Genomic DNA, 23,163 nt, shown 5'->3' on the forward strand with positions numbered 1-23,163 from the left:
ATGCTCCACTAAATACACCACTAACACTAAATAATTAGAATTGTTCAGTGTTGTTTAGATACTAATTCAGATACTCAAATACATTTACTATGTAGCCTAAAAAGACTCCCCTATCATTAAGTGACTTTAATCTCCAGCACAAAATAGGGTGATCTTGCTTCTGTTGTTCAGAAACTACTGAAGATGAAGGAAGATTTCAGAACTAGATGGTGGAAGGTATCAGAATCAGCTATTGTGTTTGTAGTATCAGAACTAGTTAGGCAAAGGATAGCTACAATGGTATGACAAGACTACAGAGGATGATGGAAAAGACCTATGTGTAACTGAGGCACAGTTGACCATAATAGAGAAACAAAACTTTGTGGCCAGAGCTCATTGTGAGACAAGAAATGTTGTGGGGAAATGAGGATTGACTATAGGAACTCAGAAGTAAAGACCATGTTATCAGGTACAGCGCATGAGGGAGCCAACATGGATATTTGGGTGGCAGCTAGTATTTAAATATTTAATCTTGGGCAGCAATATGTCTAAAACTAGTTCTGTAACATAACTCTTAAAATTAAAACTGTATTCCTATTGTAGAAGATATGAAAACCAGGCCTCAGTTGGGGGCAGAGGTCATCAGAACGCAGTTCCAGAAGCTCTCTCAGATTGTTGAAGAGGCCCCTGCGGGCTGGGCTTTCCTCCTGCTTTTCCAGCCTTGGCTGGAAAAAACATGAAGATTCTCCTCGCACTTTCTTTCTGAGACGAGCTGGGTGACAGGTTTGTCCTGCCTTTCCAGCAGGGCTGGCGCGTAGGAGTAGGCGGCGGCCTCAGTTGCTACTCCGCCTGGGGGCACTACAAGATGCCCCCTTACTCCCCTACAAGAGCATAGTTTCTCAGCGGCGCCCAGCCACTTTCAGGTTGAAAGCAGCCCAGGGGCACTCTTCCATGAAGGCGCTGCTCAGCCGCTTTCAACCCAAAAGCAGCCAGGCGCCTTTAAAACACTGTGTTCTCTGAAGAGCGTGGTGTTTTAAAGGTGGCCGTCCCCTTTCGGGTTGAAAGCGGCCGAGTGGCGCCTTCATGGAAAGGCACCCCTTGGCCGCTTTCAATCCAAAAGCAGCCAGGCGCCTTTAAAACACCGCACTTTCCAAAAAACATGGTTTTAAAGGCGGCCAGCTGCCTTCGGGTTGAAAGCGGCCGAGCAGCGCCTTTCCATGAAGGCACCACTTGGCCACTTTCAACCCAAAAGCAGCCGGGCGCCTTTTAAAAACTACACTCTTTGGAGGCTTCCAAGAAAGCCTCCAAAGAGTGTAGTGCAGGGGGAAAGCGGCAGCACTCTCTAGTCCCCCTTTTAGTGATGTCATCATGGCGCATGTGCACATAGCGTGTGCAAAAAACCCCAAAAGTAAAGGGAGCTGGAGGGGGGGCATGGCATGGAGGACTGCCTCTAGTGGCAAAAGCCTTAGAGCTGGCCCTGCTTTCCAGCTAGGGCTGGAAAGGCAGTATGGAGATTTCTCCCCTGTCACACCTCCTGGGCTGTTGTAGAGGCACTGGATGGCTGGGGTACGTCCTGCCTTTCCAGCCTTGGCTATGAAAATCTCTCCCCCCACGCTGTGCCTCCTAAGCTGTCTGAAAGGAGCTGGGTGGCTGGAATTCCTCCTGCTTTTTCAGCCTACATATGTAAAAGCACAAGAAACAGTAATTAAAAGATAGAGCAGGAAAAAGTGATCCTTAAGTGAATGCCAGTTGGAATGAAAAAGTCTTTACTTGCTGGAAGAAGACAATGATAGAAGTGGGCAAATTAATATCCCTGGGAAAGATTTCCATAGTTTTCATGCCATGACTGAAAAGACTCTCTCTTGGGTTGCCACCTGCCTGATCGCAGAAGGTGAGGACATCAAAAGCAGGGCCTTTGAACACAACCTTGATGGTTCAAATATATACTCTACAGCAGGGGTGTCGAAAATTGTGTAACAGTCACATAGAATAAATGATGGATGTTTGAGAGCTGCAAGGCATTAACACAGCTGAACTCACTCTGGTCCACCAGCTCTCGAGACGGTGACCGCACAAATTCACTATGCAATTATATATTATTACACATACAGAGAGAGAGCATCAGACAAGTATAAAAACAACCTGGAGATGCTGGCACAACATCTTATTTATTTATTTATTTATTTCACTTTTACCTGATCTTTGATTATAATAAACTGAACTACTAGATAATTAGAATTATTTGCTTCCTGAAATTTTTCTTGAAAGTGAAATATTGTGGCAAATGTTCTCTAGCTTCCTCAATTAGAACCAAATGGGAGGGAGGGAGGAAAATAGATAGGGGAGGAGGGAGGGAAAGGTGGAAAAAAGCAACTTTAACTTTAAATGCATTCTCCAAGCCACCAGCTGGCTTAGTTTGGAGAAGAGATTTAAAGAAACAAATGCCTTCTCCAAACCAGCCAATGAGGCAGTGGGGGCTTCAAGAGCCACATAATATGTGTGAAAGAGCTCTGTGGCTCTGGAGTCACAGTTTGGCAACCCCCACTCTACAGGCTCACTTCCATGAGAAAGAGATACAGGTAGGGTTACCAACCTTGGGGTGGGGGGAGATTTTCTGGATTAAAGCTAATCTCCAGACTATGGAGATCAGTTCCCCTGGAGAAAATGGCCTCCTTGAAGGGTGAACTGCACATCATCACAGCTCTGCAGAGCTTCCTCCCCTTCCCAGGCCCCATCTATAAATCACCAGGAATTTCCCTACCCAGAGCTGGCTGCCCTACTACACAGATCAGTTCCCCTAGAGCAAATGACAGCTTTGGAGGGCAGAATCTACAATACTACATCCTTGCTGAGCTCCCTCCCCTCTCTAAACTTTGTCCTCCCCAGGCAGTACCCCAAACATCTTGGATTCTTTGACATCTTTCAGTCTCTCCCCACAGGAACATCTCTGTCTGCTATCTGTTTTGCTGTGGTTGTTTCTGGGGTGCCTTTTCCTGATGGGCACTCCTCTGGGACAAGAAGTGCTCAATTCTTCTTACATCTGCAGTTTGTGCTGCATCCTGAATCAAATAGGTTTAAAACAAGTTAGTAGGAACAGGCCATTGCATTTGCTACTACATAGTAAATTGTATGTTCTTGCAGGAAAGTAATTCGTGCTTTACTAAAGGGAAAAGACCAAGGAGCCATTTTGACAACTCACAATATGGAAGAAGCTGAGGCTATGTGTGATCGAGTAGCTATCATGGTGTCTGGACTGCTCAGGTAGGTTTCACCATGCATCTTATTTTCTGGAATAAGATGACAAGGAGCAAATAATAAACTGTCGAGGGGTGAATGAATCTTCACAGGTCTTTAGTTTGTTCCTCCTATTTCTCAGAGGCAAAGTGGTTTGGAGTTGTACAGGGTCCATAATAGACCAATTTTGGAGATCTCCTGGACTTACAATTGATTGCCAGACTACAGAGACATATTCCACCCCAAATCTTCAGGAATTTGCCAACCAGGAGGAGGTAAACCTAGTGGAACCACATCTCTGACTGTCTCTGAAATAGCTCAAGGCTTGTGGATTTCATTAACTTTCAGAGATTTCGGTACAGCCATGCAGATGCCTAGGTTGGATAATATGTGGGCAGATGCATTCAGCAGAACAGACACAGATCAAACTATGTGTATGGTTACTCTAATATTACCCTCATATTCTTGGAAGTTTTTCATTCACCATTCCTACCATATAGAATAGAAAGACTTTCTTCCTTTGTTTGCACAATAGTTTTGTTTTGACACACTTACAGCCAGTTTGGTGTAGTGGTTAAGTGTGCAGACTCTTATCTGGGAGAACTGGGTTTGATTCCCCACTCCTCCACTTGCACCTGCTGGCATGGCCTTGGGTCAGCCATAGCTTTGACAGAGGTTGTCCTTGAAAGGGCAGCTGCTGTGAGAGCCCTCTCCAGCCCCACCCACCTCATAGGGTGTCTGTTGTGGGGGAGGAAGGTAAAGGAGATTGTGAGCTGCTCTGAGACTCTTCGGAGTGGAGGGCGGGATATAAATCCAATATCTTCTTCTTCTTACAGCCTCTGTGCCCACAGCACTGGATTAGATCCTACATCACAAGTGGCTGTGATTACTGAGAGCCATCATGGGTTTTTCAAGAACAAGTCATGTCTAACTTTATCTCTTTTTTCAAAAAAGTTACTGCCTTGCTGGGTCAGGGGAATACTATAGACATAGTTTATCTTGATTTGAGTAAGGCTTTTGATGGTTCTACATCAAGTTTTTGCTGAAAGCTTCCAGCCTATATGCTGTTGTCTGGTTTGTTGCCAATTGTGTGGATTATTGTCTTTTGATTTCATGTGACATTTTTTGTACTTATGATACTATTTAGTTTGATGTGGTTCATTTAATGTTGTTTTAATGTTGTAAGCTGCCCTGAGCCCACTTGTGGGATAGGGCAGGGTATAAATTGAAAAAATTAAATTAAAATTACTATTCTTGTTGACAAGTTGGTAAAATGTGGTTTGGATCCTATTAGTGCTATGCAGGATCTGTAACTGGTTGACAGATCACAGCCAAAAGATGCTTGTTAATGGTTCCTCGTTCTCTTGGAAAGGAGTGACAAGTGGAGTACCTTAAGGATCTGTCCTGGGACCTCTTTTGTTTAGTATCTTATTTAATGATTTGAATGAAGGAATAGAGGGAATAATTATTAAATTTGAAGATGATACTAAATTGGGAGGGATAGCAAATACAGTGGAAGACAAAGTCAGGATACAGGATAATATTGACAGGTTGGAAAGCTGGGCTAAAACAAATAAAATGAATTTTAATGGGGATAAATGTAAACTTCTGCATTTAAGTAGGAAAATTCAAATGTATAATTATAAGATAGGGGAGACTTGTCTTGGCAGTAGTTTGTGCAAAAAGGATCTAGAGGTCTTAGTGAGCCATACACTGAACATGAGTCAGCAGTGCGATATAGTCACTAAAAAGGCAAATGTGATGTTCAACAGAAGTATAGTGTCCAATAGTGTCCAGATCACATGAAGTCCCTTCCAGCTCTGTGTTTCTGTGATCTCCAGTAATCTAATCAAGATGTCTCTTCATTAGGAGTTAAATAGGCAATGGCTTCTGCCTTTCATTTTAAACTTGATAGTCAACCATTATTGCCTCATCATTTGATTAAATGTTTTTGAGAAAGTTAACGATTTGCAAATAAACCACCCCCATTAACTCCTGTCTTTACTTGGAGCTTATTTCTGAATGTTGTTAAATTGTTGCATAAACAATGAGAGCCTAAAAGTTCTTTAACTGACACTCCTACTTAGTGAATCTTATATTCTACTAGCAAGTCAGGGTATCTTTGGATACTTAAATCTGTAAATACTTACATCTGGAGCTGTAATTGGGCAAGACATATCTTTCTACAAACCTGAAAAGGGCCCCAGGTTTGCAGAAAAGTGAGGAATCTAAAAAAAAGTACACTGGGAAACCTAAAAAATTTGAAAATGATAAAAGGAGTGCATGTGCCTTTTTAAAAAAATCGATGTCCTCAGTGACAGTTGGTAGACAGCCACAGGATTCAAGGCATTATTTTGTCAGCAAAAGCAGGCAGGGGGACAGAGCGCTTTCAAGGCCTATTTTGGCTTTTGAGGAAGGACTCATCTGCAGGGCTGCCTAGGGTTTCCAGCTCCAAGTTGGGAAATTCTTGGTGATTTTTTGGTGAAGTCTGAGGAGGGCAGGGTTTGGGGAGGAGAGAGGCCTCAGCCGAGTATAAAACCATACAGTCCACCCTCCAAAGCAGTATTTTATCCAGGGGAACAGATGTCTGCCATCTGGAGTTCAGTTGTGATAACAGCAGATCTTCAGACTTTACCTGGAGGCTGGCGCCCTAGGCCTGGTTAAAATTGTATGAAAACCAGTGTAGTATAGCAGTTAGAGCTTCAGAGAAGGGTCTGGAAAACCAGGCTTGAACCCCACATCTTGCTGTGAAGCTCATTGGGTGATTTTGGACCAGTCACAAAATTTCAGCCTACCCTACCTCACAAGGTTGTTGTTAGCTGCTTTGGTCCTCACTGTGGAGAAAGGAAGTGAATAAAAGAATAAAGTTGAAGATGAGAGGCAAATAAAAGGAAGGTTGGTAAAAAGAATGATAAGGAGAAAAGGAGGCAGGGATATAGGGCAGGGGTGTCAAACATGTGGCCCGCAGTACAGTTCCAACCCACACAGGGCTCTTAAACATCCTGCAAGCAACTGGATGTCATCTGCTTCCTTCTCCCTCTCTCTTGCTTCCTGCTGCAGCACAGCTTGTGTTGCCAGGGTCTCTTAATTGCACAGGAGCTACAGAGCAAAACCTCTTTTCTCCCTAATTGGCTTAGGCTCCTTTTCCTCCTCATTCCCTGGGGAGGGAAAGAGAAAGAGCTTACTTTGTCCAGTTCCCTCAATCGCATAGGAGGGATCAACAAAGTTTTATTCAAGGTATGAGCTTTTTGCCTTGAGAGAGAAAGAGAGAGAGAGTTTTGTGTTGGGTTTGTTATACCAGGGCTCTCCTGTGTACAACTGGGTTCCTCTCCTCTTTTTCACTGTATTCATGCCCTCATGACCCAGTCTTTCTCAGTAGGAAAGCAATGTGAACTATTTAGATGAGGAATAAAAACAAGCCTGTGAAGTGGATTAGGCTGAGAGTGTGTGTCCAGACGTAGTTCACCTAGTACATTTCCTTTGTAGACTGGGGAATTTGAACCTAGGCTTCTTAGGTAGTAGGCTGATAATGACCATTATACTGACATTGCTATCTGTCTATTCTTGCAGTGCCACATAGGAGTTGTAGTTATTTCTCCAGGGAAGATTATAGTTTTGTAGATACACACACAGCCCTCAATTTGTGTCATGGTGCTTTCACATGTTCTTCACCAGCACATGAAGCAACTTAAATACAAAAGCTCACAATGCCCAGCCATTTCATGTTTTCCCCTAGATCTGGCCCTCGAAACAAGTGAGTTCAACATCCGAATATAGGGATTGCCAAGAGGAGGGAAAGCGGTTTGGAAATTCCTAGAAAAAAATTTTTTTGGGGGGGGGAGCCTGGGGAGAGGGGATTTGAAGAGGGGAAGAACCTCAAAGGGGTATAATGCCAAGGACTCCACTCTCCAAAGCAGCCATTTTTTCCAGTGGAACTAGGGTTGCCAGCTTCCAGGTGGGGAATGGAGATCACTTGGAATTAAGACTGCTCTCCAGATGACAGAAATGAGTTCCCCTGGTGAAAATGTTTGCATTGGAGGGTGGACTTTATGTATTACACATTGTTGAAGTTGCTTCCCTCCCCAAACCTCACCCTTCCAAGGCTGCACCCCCAAATCTCTTGGGATTTCCCAACCTCAATATGGCAACCATAAAGAGAACTGATCTCTGTAATTGGGAGATCTGTTGTGATTCCACGAGGCCTCCATCCCCACCCAGAGGTTGGCAACCCTGGAAGGAGAGAAGGAAACAGGGAAAGGAGAAAGGCTATGGAGGTGTTCATGGAACAAAAAGAGGAAATAGTGGGAGACGGGAAAGATACATGCCTCCTGCAAGTCCTTGCAGGTTCCCTCTTGTATTTATCAAATAGAAATTTAAAAAAATAGATTTTTTTTAATAATCTGGCATGTCAGAGCCCACAGTAGTTTCCAAGGTAAGACAAAGTATGATTCATTGCATTTTGTGCCCATACATTGTACATTGATTCCTCCTTTCTGTAGGTGCCTTGGTTCTATTCAGTATCTGAAAAGCAAATTTGGCAAAAATTATTTGCTGCAAATAAAAGTAAAGGGAGTAGAGGAAGGTGAGCTTGTGAATACTGAAATTCTGAAGATCTTCCCACATGCAGCTCGCCAGGAAAGGTAACTACCAAGTCTTTCTACAGCTTTCTACAGCTACAAGATTTCTTGAATTATTTTAGATAGGGCAATTACTTCAAATAGTAAACTTCATGGTTCTATGACTACGTAAGTAAAATTAGACAATTTAAGGTAAGTGATTCTGCATATTGGGGTTTGACCTGAACTATCAGAAAAACGGGAACCTTTTTATACATGGTTTGATACATTGTTATAATTCCGCTGATTATATGTTACATTAGTAGGAAGAAGCTTTTTAGTATAACGTACCCAGAATATTCTTAAGATTTTTTAAAGACTTATAAGTATTTTAGTACTTACAGTCACTATTTTTAACTATATTTTTATGAGATTGATGTATTTTCCTCTTTTATATGTGTATTATATAATGCAGCTATGTAATAGCTTCTTTTTCTTTTCCTTTCCACTTTCCCCCATTTTTTCTAAACTAATAAAATATTTAAATTAAAAAAAATTGTTTGTAATTTTTTTTTTTAAAAAAGACAAACGTTTCAACCAATACGGAATGTGCTTATTGCTTTCCAGATGCCACAGAATACTGAAGGCAGTATCTAAGTTAAGGGGTAAGGAGAGGAAGCCAGTATAAGAGACACTAGGTCAGTCTATAATAGGGGATAGTGCCACTCTAGAATTAGTGCAAGTTTTTCAGAACTCTGATTCTTTTTTAAGAATTAAAGAAGTTTAGTTAAAGGATTAATTAAAACTAGAGGAACAGCATTTCTGTGGTCTTAATTTAAGGACTCTTTAAACTCTGAAGGCCAGAACTCCTAATCTAGGTATCAAATAGCAACATGTAGCCCTTATCTGCAGATAATTATATCCATGGACCAAGACAGCAATTATGCTAAATGCATTTTCCTGCATACTTGGGGTATTACCTAGGTTTGCAGAAAAATCAAAGGATTTAAATTTCCCCCAAATTAAAAAAAAAATGTACACAATGCACTGACTAGTTAAGTTAGCTGTGACAGCAGCCACTGGTGTCAACTCCAGGCTTGGCTGCTATGGTGGAAAATGCTAGTTACAGACCCAGCTGCCATAGCAGTGGATTCAAGAGAGCAGCTACAGGCCCAGGTGCCTTGGCTGCAGACTTTTGGAGTGGTTTGAATCCAACCCGGAGAGGTGGGAGACCTACACGGAGCGGGTCAAATGCTACCTATGTGCAAACCTGATTACAGACGACAGCCGCATGAGAGATGTACTCCTGAGCGTCTGCGGGGAGGCCACCTTCAAGATTGCCAAAGGTCTCTTGGCCCCCGCGAAGCTCACCGAGAGAACGTACGGGGAGATCGTCAGACTCCTCACCGGGCATTTCTTGCCCCAGCCTTCCATCATCGCCCGCCAATTTCTCTTCCACAAGAGAGATCAAGGGCCAGGAGAAACGGCTGCCGTATACCTGGCCGCTCTCCGCCAGATTGCAGGGAACTGTGGTTTCAACAAGCGGGAGGAAGCCGATTTGTCTGGGGCCTCCGAGATGAAAGACTGCAGCAAAAGCTCTTCGCAAAGGAGGAGCTCACCCTTCAACAAGCTTTCAACGAAGCAACCACGTTCAAGAGAACCACCAAAGCATACAACAACCTGAGAGGAGAAGCAGTCCACCAGGAAGAGATGGCGCCTGGTGACCCAGAGGACGAAGAGGCATTCCAGCTCTGCCACCAACAAGGAATGGGCCCGAGAGCCCCCACACGGCAACGAGCAACAGAGAGACCAGCCAACAGCAAGTGTGCCAGCTGTGGCAACCCCCACAAGAGACGGGACTGCCCCTATCGCAACATGGACTGCAGGAACTGCGGAAGGTGGGCCACATAGCGTGGGCTTGTCGGGCTAAGGCCAATCGCAGACACCAGACTGCTCACCATGATTCGACAGATGCTCACACGACAGCATCGACCAGCCTGCAGGTAATGAACTTGCCCCTCACTGCCCCTGACAAGGTCAGACTGTCGGTCATAATCGAGGGCACTCCATACCAAATGGAGGTGGACTCAGGCTCCTCCATCTCCATAATTTCGGAGGAGACCCTAAGAAAACTGTGCCCCCGTCGCCGGCTCCAATTGAGACCGGCTGATTTTATACTGCGGGACTTTCAGAAAAACCCCGTACACATCTTGGGTTGGGCCACGGTACAGGTAGAGAGACAGAGCTTCAGGGGACCACTGGACATTCTAGTGGTAAAGCGCCAGCTCACCACATTACTGGGACTAACCTGTTTTCGACTGCTAGGTATTCAATTAGTGGTGGTGCAGCAGATACAAATGACCAACTTCGAGAACGTGTGCCAGGAATTCCCCGAAGTTTTTGATGGGTCCCTGGGGAGTTACAAAGGGCTGCCCATCACCTTACCCCTCGATCCCCTCGTTAGACCAATCAGATGGAAGGCCAGGCGAGTTCCGTTCACTCTAAAACCTAAAATAGAAGCGGAGCTGGACCGACTCACGGCCCAGGGAGTTCTAGAACCAGTGTCCTATGCGGCCTGGGAAACACCCATAGTCACGCCAGTGAAGCCGAACGGGGATGTGCGAATATGCGCTGACTACAAGTGCACTATAAATAAGGCGCTCCAGGACAATCCCTACCCCGTTCTAGTGGTCAGCCACGTCCTGGCGGCCTTAGCAGGCTCTAAGATATTTGGGAAACTAGACCTGGCCCAAGCGTACCAGTAACTTCTGGTAGACGCCAAGACACCAGAAGCTCAGACCATTGTGACCCACAGGGGAGCTTTTAGGGTACGGCGGATGCAATTTGGGGTTAGTGTAGCTCTGGGGATCTTTCAGAGCATAATGGACTCTCTCCTCAAAGGGATTCCTGGAGTGCAACCATTTTTCGATGACGTTCTGATCGCAGCCCCGGACGCGGAGGCGTTCAGCAGCCACCTGAGAGAGGTACTCCACCGCTTCCAGGTGGCGGGTCTAAAAGTAAAGAAGGAAAAATGTTCACTAGGGGTGCCAAGGGTGGAGTTCTTGGGCTTTGCGGTAGACGCCGTGGGAATTCACCCGACGGAGGACAAGACCAGGGCGATAGTCCACGTCCCGCGCCCCACGTGCAAGGTGGAGCTACAAAGTTTCTTGGGGTTATTAAATTTTTATCATTCATTCTTGCCCCACAAAGCAGCCATCGTGGAACCCCTCCACAGGCTGCTCAATAAACAAGCCCCGTGGGTTTGGGGAAAGCAGCAGGCCGCCACCTTTCAGGCAGTCAAAGACATCCTTGTTTCCAATGCGGTGCTCCATCATTTCGACGAGGCCCTGCCACTGATTTTGGCTTGTGATGCTTCCCCTTATGGAGTGGGCACTGTTCTGGGGCACCAACTCCCGGACGGGAGGGAGGTTCCGGTGGCCTACTATTCGAGAACCCTGACCCCCGCAAAGCACAACTACGCTCAGATCGACAAGGAGGCTTTGGCAATTGTGGTGGGCATTCACAAATTCAACGACTACCTGTATGGTAGGCGTTTCACGATTGCCACGGACCATAAGCCACTCCTGGGCCTCCTCGCCCCAGACCGTCAGAATCCACAAATTTTGTCACAGTGTGTCCTGAGGTGGAACCAGTTTCTGAACTCGTACACATACACCCTGGTGCACCGCCCAGGCAAAGCCATGGGGCACACTGATGCCCTTAGCCGCCTGCCGCTTCCCTCGACGGACCCAGATCCCACCCCTGCCCACCATGTGATGCTTCTGGAGTCTTTGCCCGAGTGGCCCCTCCACGCCGCTGAGGTGGCTCGTGCCACAGGCAAGGACTGTATATTCACACGAGTTTTGGACTGGGTGGGAAGGGGGTGGCCTACGGGCAAACTGGACACAGAATTCAGGGCGTTCGCATCGTGCAGAGATGAGTTGTCCACATACAAGGGGTGCATATTCTGGGGTAGCAGGGTGGTGCCCCCCCCCCAATGCGGAAGCAAGTGTTAGAAGCTTTACACTAAACACACCCAGGGATAGTGAGGATGAAAGCCCTGGCACGCAGTTATGTATGGTGGCCGGGTATGGACGACAAGATAGAGGGGTGGGTGAGAAGGTGCCAACCCTGCCAGGAATCCCGGCCCGATCTGCCAAGCGCCCCCGTTTACCGCTGGGAGTCCAACCGGAGGCTGTGGTCCCGGCTCCACTTAGATTTTGCAGGCCATACCAGGGCCAAATATTCTTTATCCTGGTCGATGCATATACTAAGTGGTTAGAGGTGATCCCCGTAGCTTCCACCTCCACAGCAGCAGCGGTCAGAGCCTTGCGAAGGGCCTTTTGCACACACGGAATCCCCGATACCCTGGTCATGGACAATGGGACCGCTTTCACCTCCCGGGAATTCCGGGAGTTTGTTAATAGGTAACCCATCCAGCACATTTGGTCCGCCCCCTTCCATCCGGCCATCGACGGCCAGGCAGACCACATGGTGCGCACCACCAAAGAGGCCCTGGGTCGCATTGTACAGGGGGACTGGGACCACCGCCTGGCAGCCTTCTTATTTCATAGCAGAATTACTCCCAACCCTGTCACCGGGTCAAACCCCGCCAAACTACTAATGGGGAGGAAATTGATCAGGAGGTTTAGTTTTAGTTTAGTTTATTTATGATTTGTATCCCGCCCTTCCCACCAAGGTGGCTCAGGGCGGCTCACAACACATGAAATCCGACATAACAATATTAAGTTTAGGCATTTACACAATTAAAAACATTTAAAATATAAAAACATTAAAACAAAGCAGAAGTCTAATAGAGCTACACTTAGTTTCCTAGGTCGGTTAGTTATAGGCCAGCCGGAAGAGGGTTGTCTTACAGGCCCTGCGGAACTGAGCAAGGTCCCGCAGGGCCCTCACCTCTTTCGGCAGCTGGTTTTACCAGGAAGGGGCCATTACAGAGAAAGCCCTTTCCTTGGTAGATTGCAGGCGGGCTTCCTTTGGCCCGGGGATAACGAGAAGATTTTGGGTTCCCGATCTCAACACTCTCTGGGGAACATGTGGGGAGAGACGGTCCTTCAGGTAGGCAGGTCCTAGGCCATAAAGGGCTTTAAAGGTGATAACCAGCACCTTGTACCGGACTTGGTATATTATTGGCAGCCAGTGCAGAACCCGGAGCCCTGGCCGAATGTGCTCCCATCTTGGGAGCCCCAATAACAGCCGGGCCGCAGCATTCTGCACTAACTGCAACTTCCGGGTTCGGCACAAGGGCCGCCCCATGTAGAGGGCATTGCAGTAGTCCAACCTCGAGGTGACCGTAGCATGGATCACTGATGTTAGATCGTCACGCTCCAGGAAGGGGGCCAACTGCCTTGCCCGCCTAAGATGAAAAAAAGCGGACTTGGCAGCGGCTGCTATTTGAGCCTCCATCTTTAAGGAAGGCTCCAATAGTACCCCCAGGCTCTTGACTCTGTCCGCCGCTATCAATGGCACACCGTCAAAAACTGGCAGGGGGATTTCCCCCCCCCCGAACCCCGACGACCCAAGCAGAGGACCTCTGTCTTCGCTGGATTTAGCCTCAGCCCGCTCAGTCTGTCTTCGCCGGATTCAGTCTGTCTTCGCCGGATTTAGCCTCAGCCCGCTCAGTCTGAGCCACTCAGCCACGGCCTGTAATGCCAGGTCCTGATTTTCTGGGGCGCAGGCCGTCCGTCCGTCCATAAGCAGATAGAGCTACATCCAGACAGGGCACCGACGTCCGCAGTTCCCCCGAAGTCAGGGAAGCAGCGCGGGGATTCTTTCCGGGGGACTTGGTCTATGCAAAGAATTTCGCAAGCGGCCCAGAGTGGGTTGCCGGCCGGGTGCTTCGGGTGATGGGGTCCCGCTCCTATGAGGTCTCGTCCAAGGGGGGTCAGATCCTAAGGAGGCATATAGACCAGCTGTGCCACTGCACCTTGCTGGAAGAGCCAACAGCGAGTGGGGAAGCGGCGAGCGGGGGAGAGCTAGCAACAAACCCCCTGGAAGCGGCCCCGCAGGCACCTATCGTCGACGCGAGCATAAGAGCAAACCAGCGGGGGTCACAACCCATCCAGACTGGCGGTTTCAGAACCGTGACTAGAGTCGGACAGCCATCCGCCGGTGTCAAGTCCCCGAGAAGAAAACCCCCCCACGGCGGCTGCTCCAATGCCCCAAATAACCCCGAGGTCAACCCGGGAACGCAGGGCGCCGGCCTACTTGAAGGACTATGTGTCTTGAACTAGGGGGGGGAGGAGTGTTGTGTCTTGCTATGCAACCCGGAAGTACTACACAGCGAACGCTACAGAGGTGACCAGAGGAAGTCCCTGGTCACTGGATGTAGCACGCGAAACTACTCTGCCAATTAAGATCTGTGGCGGGAAGTTTAATTGGCCAGGATTGGACCTGGCCAGTGTGAGGGTTGTTCCGGGCTTTGTATATAAAGCGGGACCCGGCCCGCGTTTCCCTCTCTTGTGATGTACCAGCTAATAAAGTATGTTGCCTTCAACACGTCTTGTCACTGAGTACATTGCACTACTCCAGGCCCAGCTGCTGGCAGAGGACTCCAGTAGAGCCTCTGGGACTGGCTCTGGTGGTGGAGGACACTGGGAACCACTCTGGGTTTGGAGTGGCTCTGGAGTGGGTGGTGGGTCTTAAAGTCAAAATGGCAGGGGGAGAGATGGGATTCTCCCCCATCCTTGAGTCTTGCGGGCCCTCCTGTTTGTAGCCTATAGTATCCTGAAATGGGCATGTGTGAAATGAAGGGTGGGGATGTATGCCACGGGACACACATTCTTTCCAACTCCATTTCTCCCATTGAGCATTGGGAGGGAGAGGTATTAATATTCCTCTCTTCCATTTTACCAACCAGGTTCAATGCTAGATGAGCAGGAAACTACACATCGAGCTCTAGAGTTTACCTTGGTTGCAATATGTGATCAGGGGTGAATTTCCTAATAATTCATCCTGCCCCCCTGCAATTTCTTATAAATCACTATGCTTTATATTCTCGTTCTGTTTGCCTTCAGTCTTCTTCTTTAAAACATGTATTAGCTGCCTTTCTACCTTACAGGCACTCAAGGTGACTTACAATAAAATGGTAATGGTAGTCCCCTGTGCAAGCACCAGTCATTTTTGACTCTGGGGTGACATTGCTTTCACAATGTTTTCACGGCAGACTTTTTACAGGGTGGTTTGCCATTGCCTTCCCCAGTCATCTATACTTTCCCCCCAGCAAGCTGGGTACTCATTTTACAATACGAACACTACAAAATACATTAAAAACATACATTAAAGTCAATAATTTTAAATTGCTAGCAGGCAGAACAACTAAAATAATCAAATGCCATTGTGAATAAAACCACCTTCAGCTGCCTACTAAAGATTGAGATGGGGCCAGGTGCAGTTCCCTGGAGAGTATGTTCCATTATCAGGATGCTGTCATTGAAAAGGTCCTTTCTCATGTACCCACCCAATGTTTGGTTGGGTCATGTACCCACCCAATGTTTGTTTGGTCAATGAGACAGTCAATAGGACCTCTCCCTGTGATCTTAGTTCTCAAGAAGGAATGTATAGGAGAAAATGGTCCTTTGGATACCCTTGTGCCAAGCAATAAAGGGTGCTAAAGGTCAAAACCAACATTTGATTTGGGGTTTGGGAGTGGATCAGAAGCCAGTGTAATAACTAATATTGGAATCTCAGTAACTAGACATCAGTCTAGCTGCAGCATTCTGAACTAGCTGCTGCTTCCGGACACTCTACTGTTCTACAGTAAAACACACATACTCTGTCTTGTTCTCTGTACATGTCCTATCAGATGTTAAAACAGGACAGGTTCTCTTTACTTAGGAAATAACAAAGCAGTTTATGACTAGAAGTGATTTATGCTGAAAGAGTACCTAGAGTCCTTGGGACCTTCATACACACATTTGTGTGTGGTATAGAATTGTCTGTTATGCAACCCCTTGCAAACAAACAAAAACCTGTTAGAAATATCATAGGTTCTTTGTAGCCCACTTATTGTTGTCTATAACAGTATTAATTGGTATATATTTTCTCCCTCTTAGGATATCCACTTTGTTAGTCTACAAAATACCAATGGAGGATGCACTGCCCCTGTCAAAATCCTTCTCCATGCTAGAGAAAGGTAGACGTATGAAGCTTGATTCTGGATGATCTTTTCTTGACCATTATTTTCTGTTGATGAATGATGGGTGAGAGCCATCATGTATTCCCACCACACCTACTCAGCGAGCTTACCTTGTGCCCACTTCTCTGGATGCTCATACATGGGCTTTGAAGAACAGTAGAGTATGGCTAGATCCAGGCTAAATTTTCCACTAACAGAAGTTTTTGCCATTTCCCCCTTTCTTGTACAGATCTTCCTAAAGTCATTCTTTGTGGTCCTCTGTTCCCCAGAGGGCAGCATTTTAAGATCGGGGGGATTTTTTTTCTTCTGATGGAAACTTTAGTAGGAGTAGGACTGAATTGCATGGCAGAAACCAGCCATGTGGTTTGGGCTTATGTACATTGCATTTTGTCTGTGTACATTCCCTTCAAATGTTATGTTTATAGATGAGTATAACATGCATGATGAGTGGGTGGAAGGTGCAGTCCTGCTCCTTAACTAATGTTGTCCAACTAGCAGTAATACATAATTTGTCTAACTTTATATCCACATAGCAAAAAGAATATTCAATCTGGAGGAGTACAGCTTTTCTCTGAACACTTTGGAACAGGTAATACGATTTAAAAATTCAATAACAGGACAGTATTTATAATAGGAAACAGCTGCGTTGTATCCCTAATAGAAACATATAGACAGATTCTGCAGCAGCAGTTGCTCTGCCCTAAGGCTTCTGCTTTTCCCAGCTCAACTGATCAATTCCCCCACCAGTTGTTGCATGGCTGCAGTTTGACCCACAGCTCCCTCCAACCCCCCCTTCCCCCGACATCTTCGTGATCTCTAAAAAACAAGATCAGGAAGATGTGGAGAAATTGGAGGGAGCTGCGGGTTAAACTGTGGCTGTGCAGCAACTGGTGAAAAATCTATCAGTTGAGCCGGGGAAGGCAGAAACCTTAAGGCGGAGCTACTGTGGCATCAGTATTAACCTGGGTAGAGGCTACCCCCATTCATCGCAATCCAGCTTCTATGTGTGCATCCTCTTCTTGATCAAAAACTAAGTGCAAAACAGAACTGTGCACATTGTAAGTAGTGCCGGATCTCCACATCCAGTACTAAGGCTGTGCATTTGGGTCTCCCTGAGCCAAAAATATACCCCAAAATACCTGAATATATCTGGATGTTTTTAGAAAAACTTTTAAAAATCCTGAAAAATCCTGTATGTATTCAGGAATTTTGGATCGATCTGACAACAGGTGAGAGGTAAGAGCAGATTGCTCCCACATCTCAGCTGTCTGTCAGACAGACTTCTGCAGTCACTTTAAAATGACTGTAGAAATCAGCCCAAGGATCAGCCAGGGTAGCAGGGAGCCTCAGCTCTGGCTGGCTTCTCTTGCAGCCTGATTTAAACCAAGAGAAGCCAGTCCAAGATCAGGCGGGTTGATGGGGAGTTGAGAACTCTCCAATGGCACAGCTCTGTGCTGCCTTCTCCTGCTGCTTGGTTTAAACTGGAGACGGCAGCAGCCCAACTGGGATTGGTTGTCCTTGAGGGGAGCTGATTGGTCCCTGCAGGCATAGCTCTGCACTGCCTTCTCCTGCTACCCTGTTTAAAGAGGGGAACAAAGGAAAAATGGATGGATCACTGGCTCCAACCCAATTAAAGCTGCCAACGTGATTGTGTGGACTATTAGGGCAGGAGCTGTGACTCAGTAATAGAGTTTCTGCTTGGGGTGCAGAACGAAGTTCGATCACCAGCATCTCCAATTAAAAGATCTGGCAGTTGGTGATGTGAAAGATCTCAGCCTGATACCCTGGAGAGCTGCTGCCAGGCTGAGTAGACAATACTGACTTGTATGGACCAATGGTCTGGTTCAGTGTAAGGCAACTTCATGTGTTCATATGGACTAGTTAGTTGCCAAATTTGAAGGAAATGAGCTTGAGAGGACTGGCATCTGATAAATTTAGAGAACATAATTAAAAACTGACTCTTGTCCTGATCAAATATGACTGAAACTTATTTTTGTTTTATTTACACATTCAAATAAATCAGAATGACCCTTAGCTTTTTCAGCCACTAATAAAAATCATGCGATTCCTTTCAGCCACTGTGTTTAGCTGAAGAAACTATGTTTTTCTTGTATTTTTCAGGTTTTTCTTGAACTCTGCAAAGAACAAGAGCGAGATTGTTTTGATGCGGCTCTGGATTCAGCTTTTGAATGGAAACAACTGCAGCAGGATGATTTCTAAACTGCTGTTGGCTTAGTCCAAACATTTACTCTGCTGATCCCTTAAGGATGTGAGGCAGAAGGAACAGCATATAATGTCTCTGTCTCATTTGTTATGTGCAACTATTTGAAACAAAATACCATATACCTGCAGTTAGAACCTTTTTACATATTGTTTATATAAATATTTTAAAGGGTTGCCACTGGATTCTTTAGATGTACTTATGTATTTACTCAAATGGTAGAGTTGCATGCCTGTAAGATGGGAGTCCTCATAACACAAGAACCTGAAGTTTACATATCTCTCTGTGTGCCCATGTGATTAATACCTATAGTAAAGATAGGGAGATTAAAGCTAGGGACAAAGAAAAAGTATACTATTTGAATAAGGTTTGTGTGAACTGTATAAATTAGGTGGAATACTAAAGGTATATAGTTTTTTATGATTTTTACATATTTGTCTGAAAATTCTGTATTTGCATACTTGTGTAAAACTGCCATAGTGACGCAGGCTTTTACTTTGAAAGGCATTCCATCCAGGGGTCGTTTTGTAGAAAATTAGGTGGTGGAGCTCAACCAGGGATTGTTATGCAGCTGCACCTACTATTCAATGGACAAGGAGGTGGAACTCTCAGAAGGAGGAGCAGTAACTCTCAGAAAGCTTCAGGAGCTGTGCTCCTGTGAGCTCCCACTGAATCTGAGACCTGATTCCATCAAGGGACACAGTTCTTGTTACAGTTGAATTTCCATTTCTGGAAATTAAAAGGCTGTAAGTTAAGTCAGCATTGTCATACTTGTTTTGATTTAAAAGATGCATACATTTTCTTGCACCAATGAGATGGATCCATTATAATTATTCCATTAAAGGAAGGGGTGAAATTTAAGCCAATCCCACCCCCACCCCCCCACTACAGACCTTTGACTCCCCCCCCCCCATCCCTCAGGGTTCTCTATCTCTTAGGAACAGCATTTTTCTGGAGCATTCTGGGCTGCAGCAGAAGCAGTGAGGGAAAGAAAATCTACTCTACTGACAGATATCCCTTCCATCACTAGAAGTGATTCACAGAATCTAAGCCAGTGATTTCCCAGGTAGTTTACATGCAAGAATAAAATAATAAAATATGAAATACAAAATAAAAAAGACTAAAATAAACTCTTGGTCTGGTACATCCAGGAAAATACCAATGAAACTGATAGACCAAGAAGAGAGGAGGAAAGACTTACCCAGTTAACATCTGGGACCAAATAGGTGAAGAAAGTCCCCCTGGGAAGAATCAACACCAACTCACCAACAAGGCACAGAAAAAAATGTCACAGCCTCACATGTGCTACCATAATTACCATGTGTTTTGAGAACAAACAAGGCCCAGTACACCCGGTTAAAAAGTTGATAAAAGCCGTAATTAAAAGCCCTGGGTACAAAGATGTGTTTTAATCTAACACCAAAACAAAAATAAAGTAGGTGCCAGGCAAGTCTTAAGGGGGGAAGACAAAGTTCCATGATAGAAAATTCCTTGTCTCTAGTTACCACTTAGGGTTGCCAGGTCCTGCCTTGTTGCCAACAGGAGACTTTGAGGAGTGTTCCTGGAGGGGGGGGGGATTTCTGTGATGCAATTACATGCAGAAGTGATGTCATGTCAGGGATGCAGCCCCATGGAAGGTGCCATTGGCGCCATCTTGCAAGAACCATTTAAAGGGAACCTTCCCTTTAAACGGTTTTTGCAAGCAAGCACACCAGCTCCCCACATGCCAGAACTCCAAGTGGCAAATTTACTGCTTGGAATTTGGGGGGGGGGGGGCATGATCCCTGCTTGTAAAAGGCATTGAAAGGGACCTTTTTTGCAAAAGGGGACTGCATACACCTGAATTCCAAGCAGCAAATTTTCTACTGGATTTCAGGCATATGGCCAGTGGCCACCCCCCTCCCTTCTCACCTGAAAGATTTAAAGGGCCCTCCAGCTGATCAGCAAGCCATATGCTCCTGCTGGTCAGCTGGAGGTCCCTTTAAATCTCACAAGAGGAGAGGGAGAGGGGTAGCCTCTGGTGGTCAATCTTGTGGGTGGGGCTTGGGGGCAGGGCTTTCTCCTACCAGTCAGCCTGCTAGCGGTGGACAGGAGCCTGCAAAATCAGGGGATCTCCCACCCCCACCTGGGGACTGGCATCCCTATACCACCTATATCGCCACTGAAGGAGAGAGCAGGGCTTAACTGGCATATCTTACCTGGCAGACTAGATAATATCATAGGAGACATTACTTTAAGTAAGCCATTTAGGGCCTTAAAGGTACAAACCAGCACTTTGAAATGGGCTGGAAACAGATGGCTACGCAGTGCAGAGTTTTCAACACAGGGGGGTGATACATTCCCTGTAACCATGGGTCATTTTGTAGGAAAAAATATGCAGGGGCTCAGTAGCATATCTTATTTGCATATGCCCTGGGATCTGTGTGCAATGGGGAGAGAACTCCCCACTGCATGCAGACCCTGGCTGGAGGTTCCAGAGCTGCACTCCTGTGAGTTCCTGCTGAATTCAAGCCCTGCCTGTAACCAACCCTTGAGAGTAGCTTGGATGCTACGTTCTGGACCAATTAAAGTTTCCAAACCATTTTCAAAGACAGCACATGTATTGTGTGTTACCAACAAAAATATGTTCTACTTTCATATCCAGAGTTCAGGGGAAATGTTTTTCCATAATTGCTTATGTTCGTGTAGGATATTGGCAGCTAAGGCTGCAAATCCATGAGGGTGTGTGCATGTATTTTTTTTTGGGGGGGGGGGGGAGGTGGGTTATGCAGCTTTGGACCATTTTCAATGGGCAATCTACTGGAGTCTTGGCCAGCTATTTACAAAGATACTGCCACCAAATTTGCACATAGCATAGACTTTGCTCTGATCTAAAGATTAGTTTCAAGCAAGACTCATTCAATTTTATAGACCCCCAAAAGTAGCTGTCTCTCTGAACAGCCACAGTTTTCTCTCCTATTGGTGGAAAAGAGTGCAGTCTAAGGCCACCTGATCTGACTGCAGACCATGTTCTCTCAGTGGAGGTAGGCTCTGAAATGGGAAAAGCTCCCTCCCACTCAGAGGCTTAAATAAGTTTGTGGGCCTTGCCTCTGGCTATCAGTGAGTAGAACTACCCACTCCAGAATTACATACACCAAGAGAGAAAATCAGTATTTCAAAAGAGAACCTATTGAAACAAACCCAGAAATTAAAAGTATCAAAAATTAAAACCCTACTGACCAAGGTTTAGTTTGTGAATGATTAATCTTATACATACTGCTATAAGATTATGCTTTCCACTTCATCCTCTTTAGTATCTTTATATTTTTGTATCATTCTCTGAAACAAATTACATGAGAGTGTGACTTTATCAAACATAAATCTTTATTCCTTATAATTTCTTGTACCAGTGATACCAGAATAGATTTATTATCATCATAATCTTTATTACACCACAACAATGAGAACTGCAACATTCTGATGCATATAGCTACAGTTTCATTGTAAGGACCTTGAAAATATGATAGATAATGTGATATCTATCAGCAAATGTGATAGATATTGTTATGGTGAAACTCAATGAAAGGAAACAATGATTTAATAAGCTACATGCTAAGAAGTATAAAAAGAGACTTAGCCAGTTGGTTTTCATAGTTTGATTAGTAAACGTGAAACCTATTTTCAGTGCAAACTCTATTTAAATGTACCTATGCATGCAGGATAGGCTTCTGTGCAACTCGCAACAGTGACACAATTTTGATTTGCCATTCAGAACAAACAAGTATATAACTGGTATCTTTATACTACACTAAATGTGGATTGGAATATAAATGGACTTCATTGAACTACAAACTGTAGATCAGAGAGGCAAGTACATTGCAACTTCACCTCATCCACATGTATCCATTTTGCTTGCAGAGTTATAGATAATGTGACTAATATTCAGATATGATAGCTCAAAGCAGGGGGTGGGAGGATGGCAAAATGATTCTGAAGCACAGAACTACTTTGAAAAAAGCAATACAGTGGTTGACAAGAGCTTCAGCACTGATGTTTTAAATGGCTTCATTTAAAACAACAACAACAGATAAGCTAGAGACTTTAACTAAGATCAATGAGAGGAAATTCATATTTGGATTTCCAATCAGAATGCTTATTATTACACACAATTTCCAGAAGAAACACAGAGACTGAATTCAAAGTATTCTATTTGGTGGCTTATTAAAAGTTAAGGTGTACCTGAGCTGCAAACCACCTAAACAATGACAGCTAAATAATTTTACTTAGAAAAAAACAGACAAAATTTATAGGGAACTGGTAAAGTTGCAAACACTGTAAAATCTGAGTTAGGTCATTACTAAACCAATAGCCATTATATTGCATGTCACAAAAGGCTCTGTCCTCTGCTGAAAATATTCGTCATGCTACAGAAAGGCAGCATATGTAAATAATTTATAACCTACTTTTAATAAGATTTATAGTAGCTCATTAATATTGCAGTATGGCTGTTGAAATTCAGCATGTGAGTGCCCAGAAAAGGAAAGCACAAATGATTAAATTTTACATCAATCTTGTTTCTACCATTGCTATAAAGCCAAACAGAAAGAAGAAAATGCATTGGGATTGTTATCTTTATGGAAAAAGAACAGGTCATATATCAGTAAAAAGAGACACTTCAAAACATTAATAGTATTAACGTAAGGCAAAGAAGGTGAAGAGGCTCTATTCTGCATTTTTAAAAAAGATGTGGGAATCCAATATTTTTTATACTTACTTTGAAATATGCTCCCAACTCATAGTGTTCAGCATACACTCCACAAAAACAACACTTAAAAAAAAAAACCCACCTCCGAGGTTGGAAGCTATTAAATTGTATCGTATTGAACACATCAGAAAACCACTTTATCTCCCTGGGACCTTTCCCACCAAAGTGTGCTGTTTAGTGTTCCAAAACTGCTGTCTTCCTCTTCTTGTTCTTTGGCAAGTTCAACAAACACCTAAAATGAGGAAGAACGATATTAATACATTACAGTTAC

At 45.0% G+C, this 23,163-nt stretch overlaps 2 protein-coding genes across 3 annotated transcripts in view; one reads left to right on the forward strand and one right to left on the reverse strand.

The window, feature by feature from the left end:
- The window catches only part of LOC132581053 (ABC-type organic anion transporter ABCA8-like), a 135,133-nt gene extending 116,225 nt beyond the window's left edge, over positions 1-18,908 (forward strand). Inside the window, exons 33-37 of the mRNA XM_060252091.1 lie at positions 3,121-3,240; positions 7,713-7,853; positions 15,845-15,924; positions 16,461-16,516; positions 18,049-18,908. Coding sequence (XP_060108074.1) covers positions 3,121-3,240; positions 7,713-7,853; positions 15,845-15,924; positions 16,461-16,516; positions 18,049-18,147 — 496 coding nt within the window. The 3' untranslated portion in view covers positions 18,148-18,908. The remainder of the gene's footprint in view (positions 1-3,120; positions 3,241-7,712; positions 7,854-15,844; positions 15,925-16,460; positions 16,517-18,048) is intronic.
- A 2,570-nt stretch (positions 18,909-21,478) lies between these two features.
- Positions 21,479-23,163, reverse strand: part of ABCA5 (ATP binding cassette subfamily A member 5) — a 125,043-nt gene continuing 123,358 nt past the window's right edge. For both annotated transcript variants that reach the window (XM_060252221.1, XM_060252222.1), the window contains one exon: positions 21,479-23,124. In XM_060252221.1, the coding sequence (XP_060108204.1) occupies positions 23,017-23,124 (108 nt within the window). In that variant the 3' untranslated portion in view covers positions 21,479-23,016. The remainder of the gene's footprint in view (positions 23,125-23,163) is intronic.

This window comes from Heteronotia binoei, chromosome 13, assembly GCF_032191835.1.
Source record: "Heteronotia binoei isolate CCM8104 ecotype False Entrance Well chromosome 13, APGP_CSIRO_Hbin_v1, whole genome shotgun sequence".
NCBI lineage: Eukaryota > Metazoa > Chordata > Lepidosauria > Squamata > Gekkonidae > Heteronotia > Heteronotia binoei.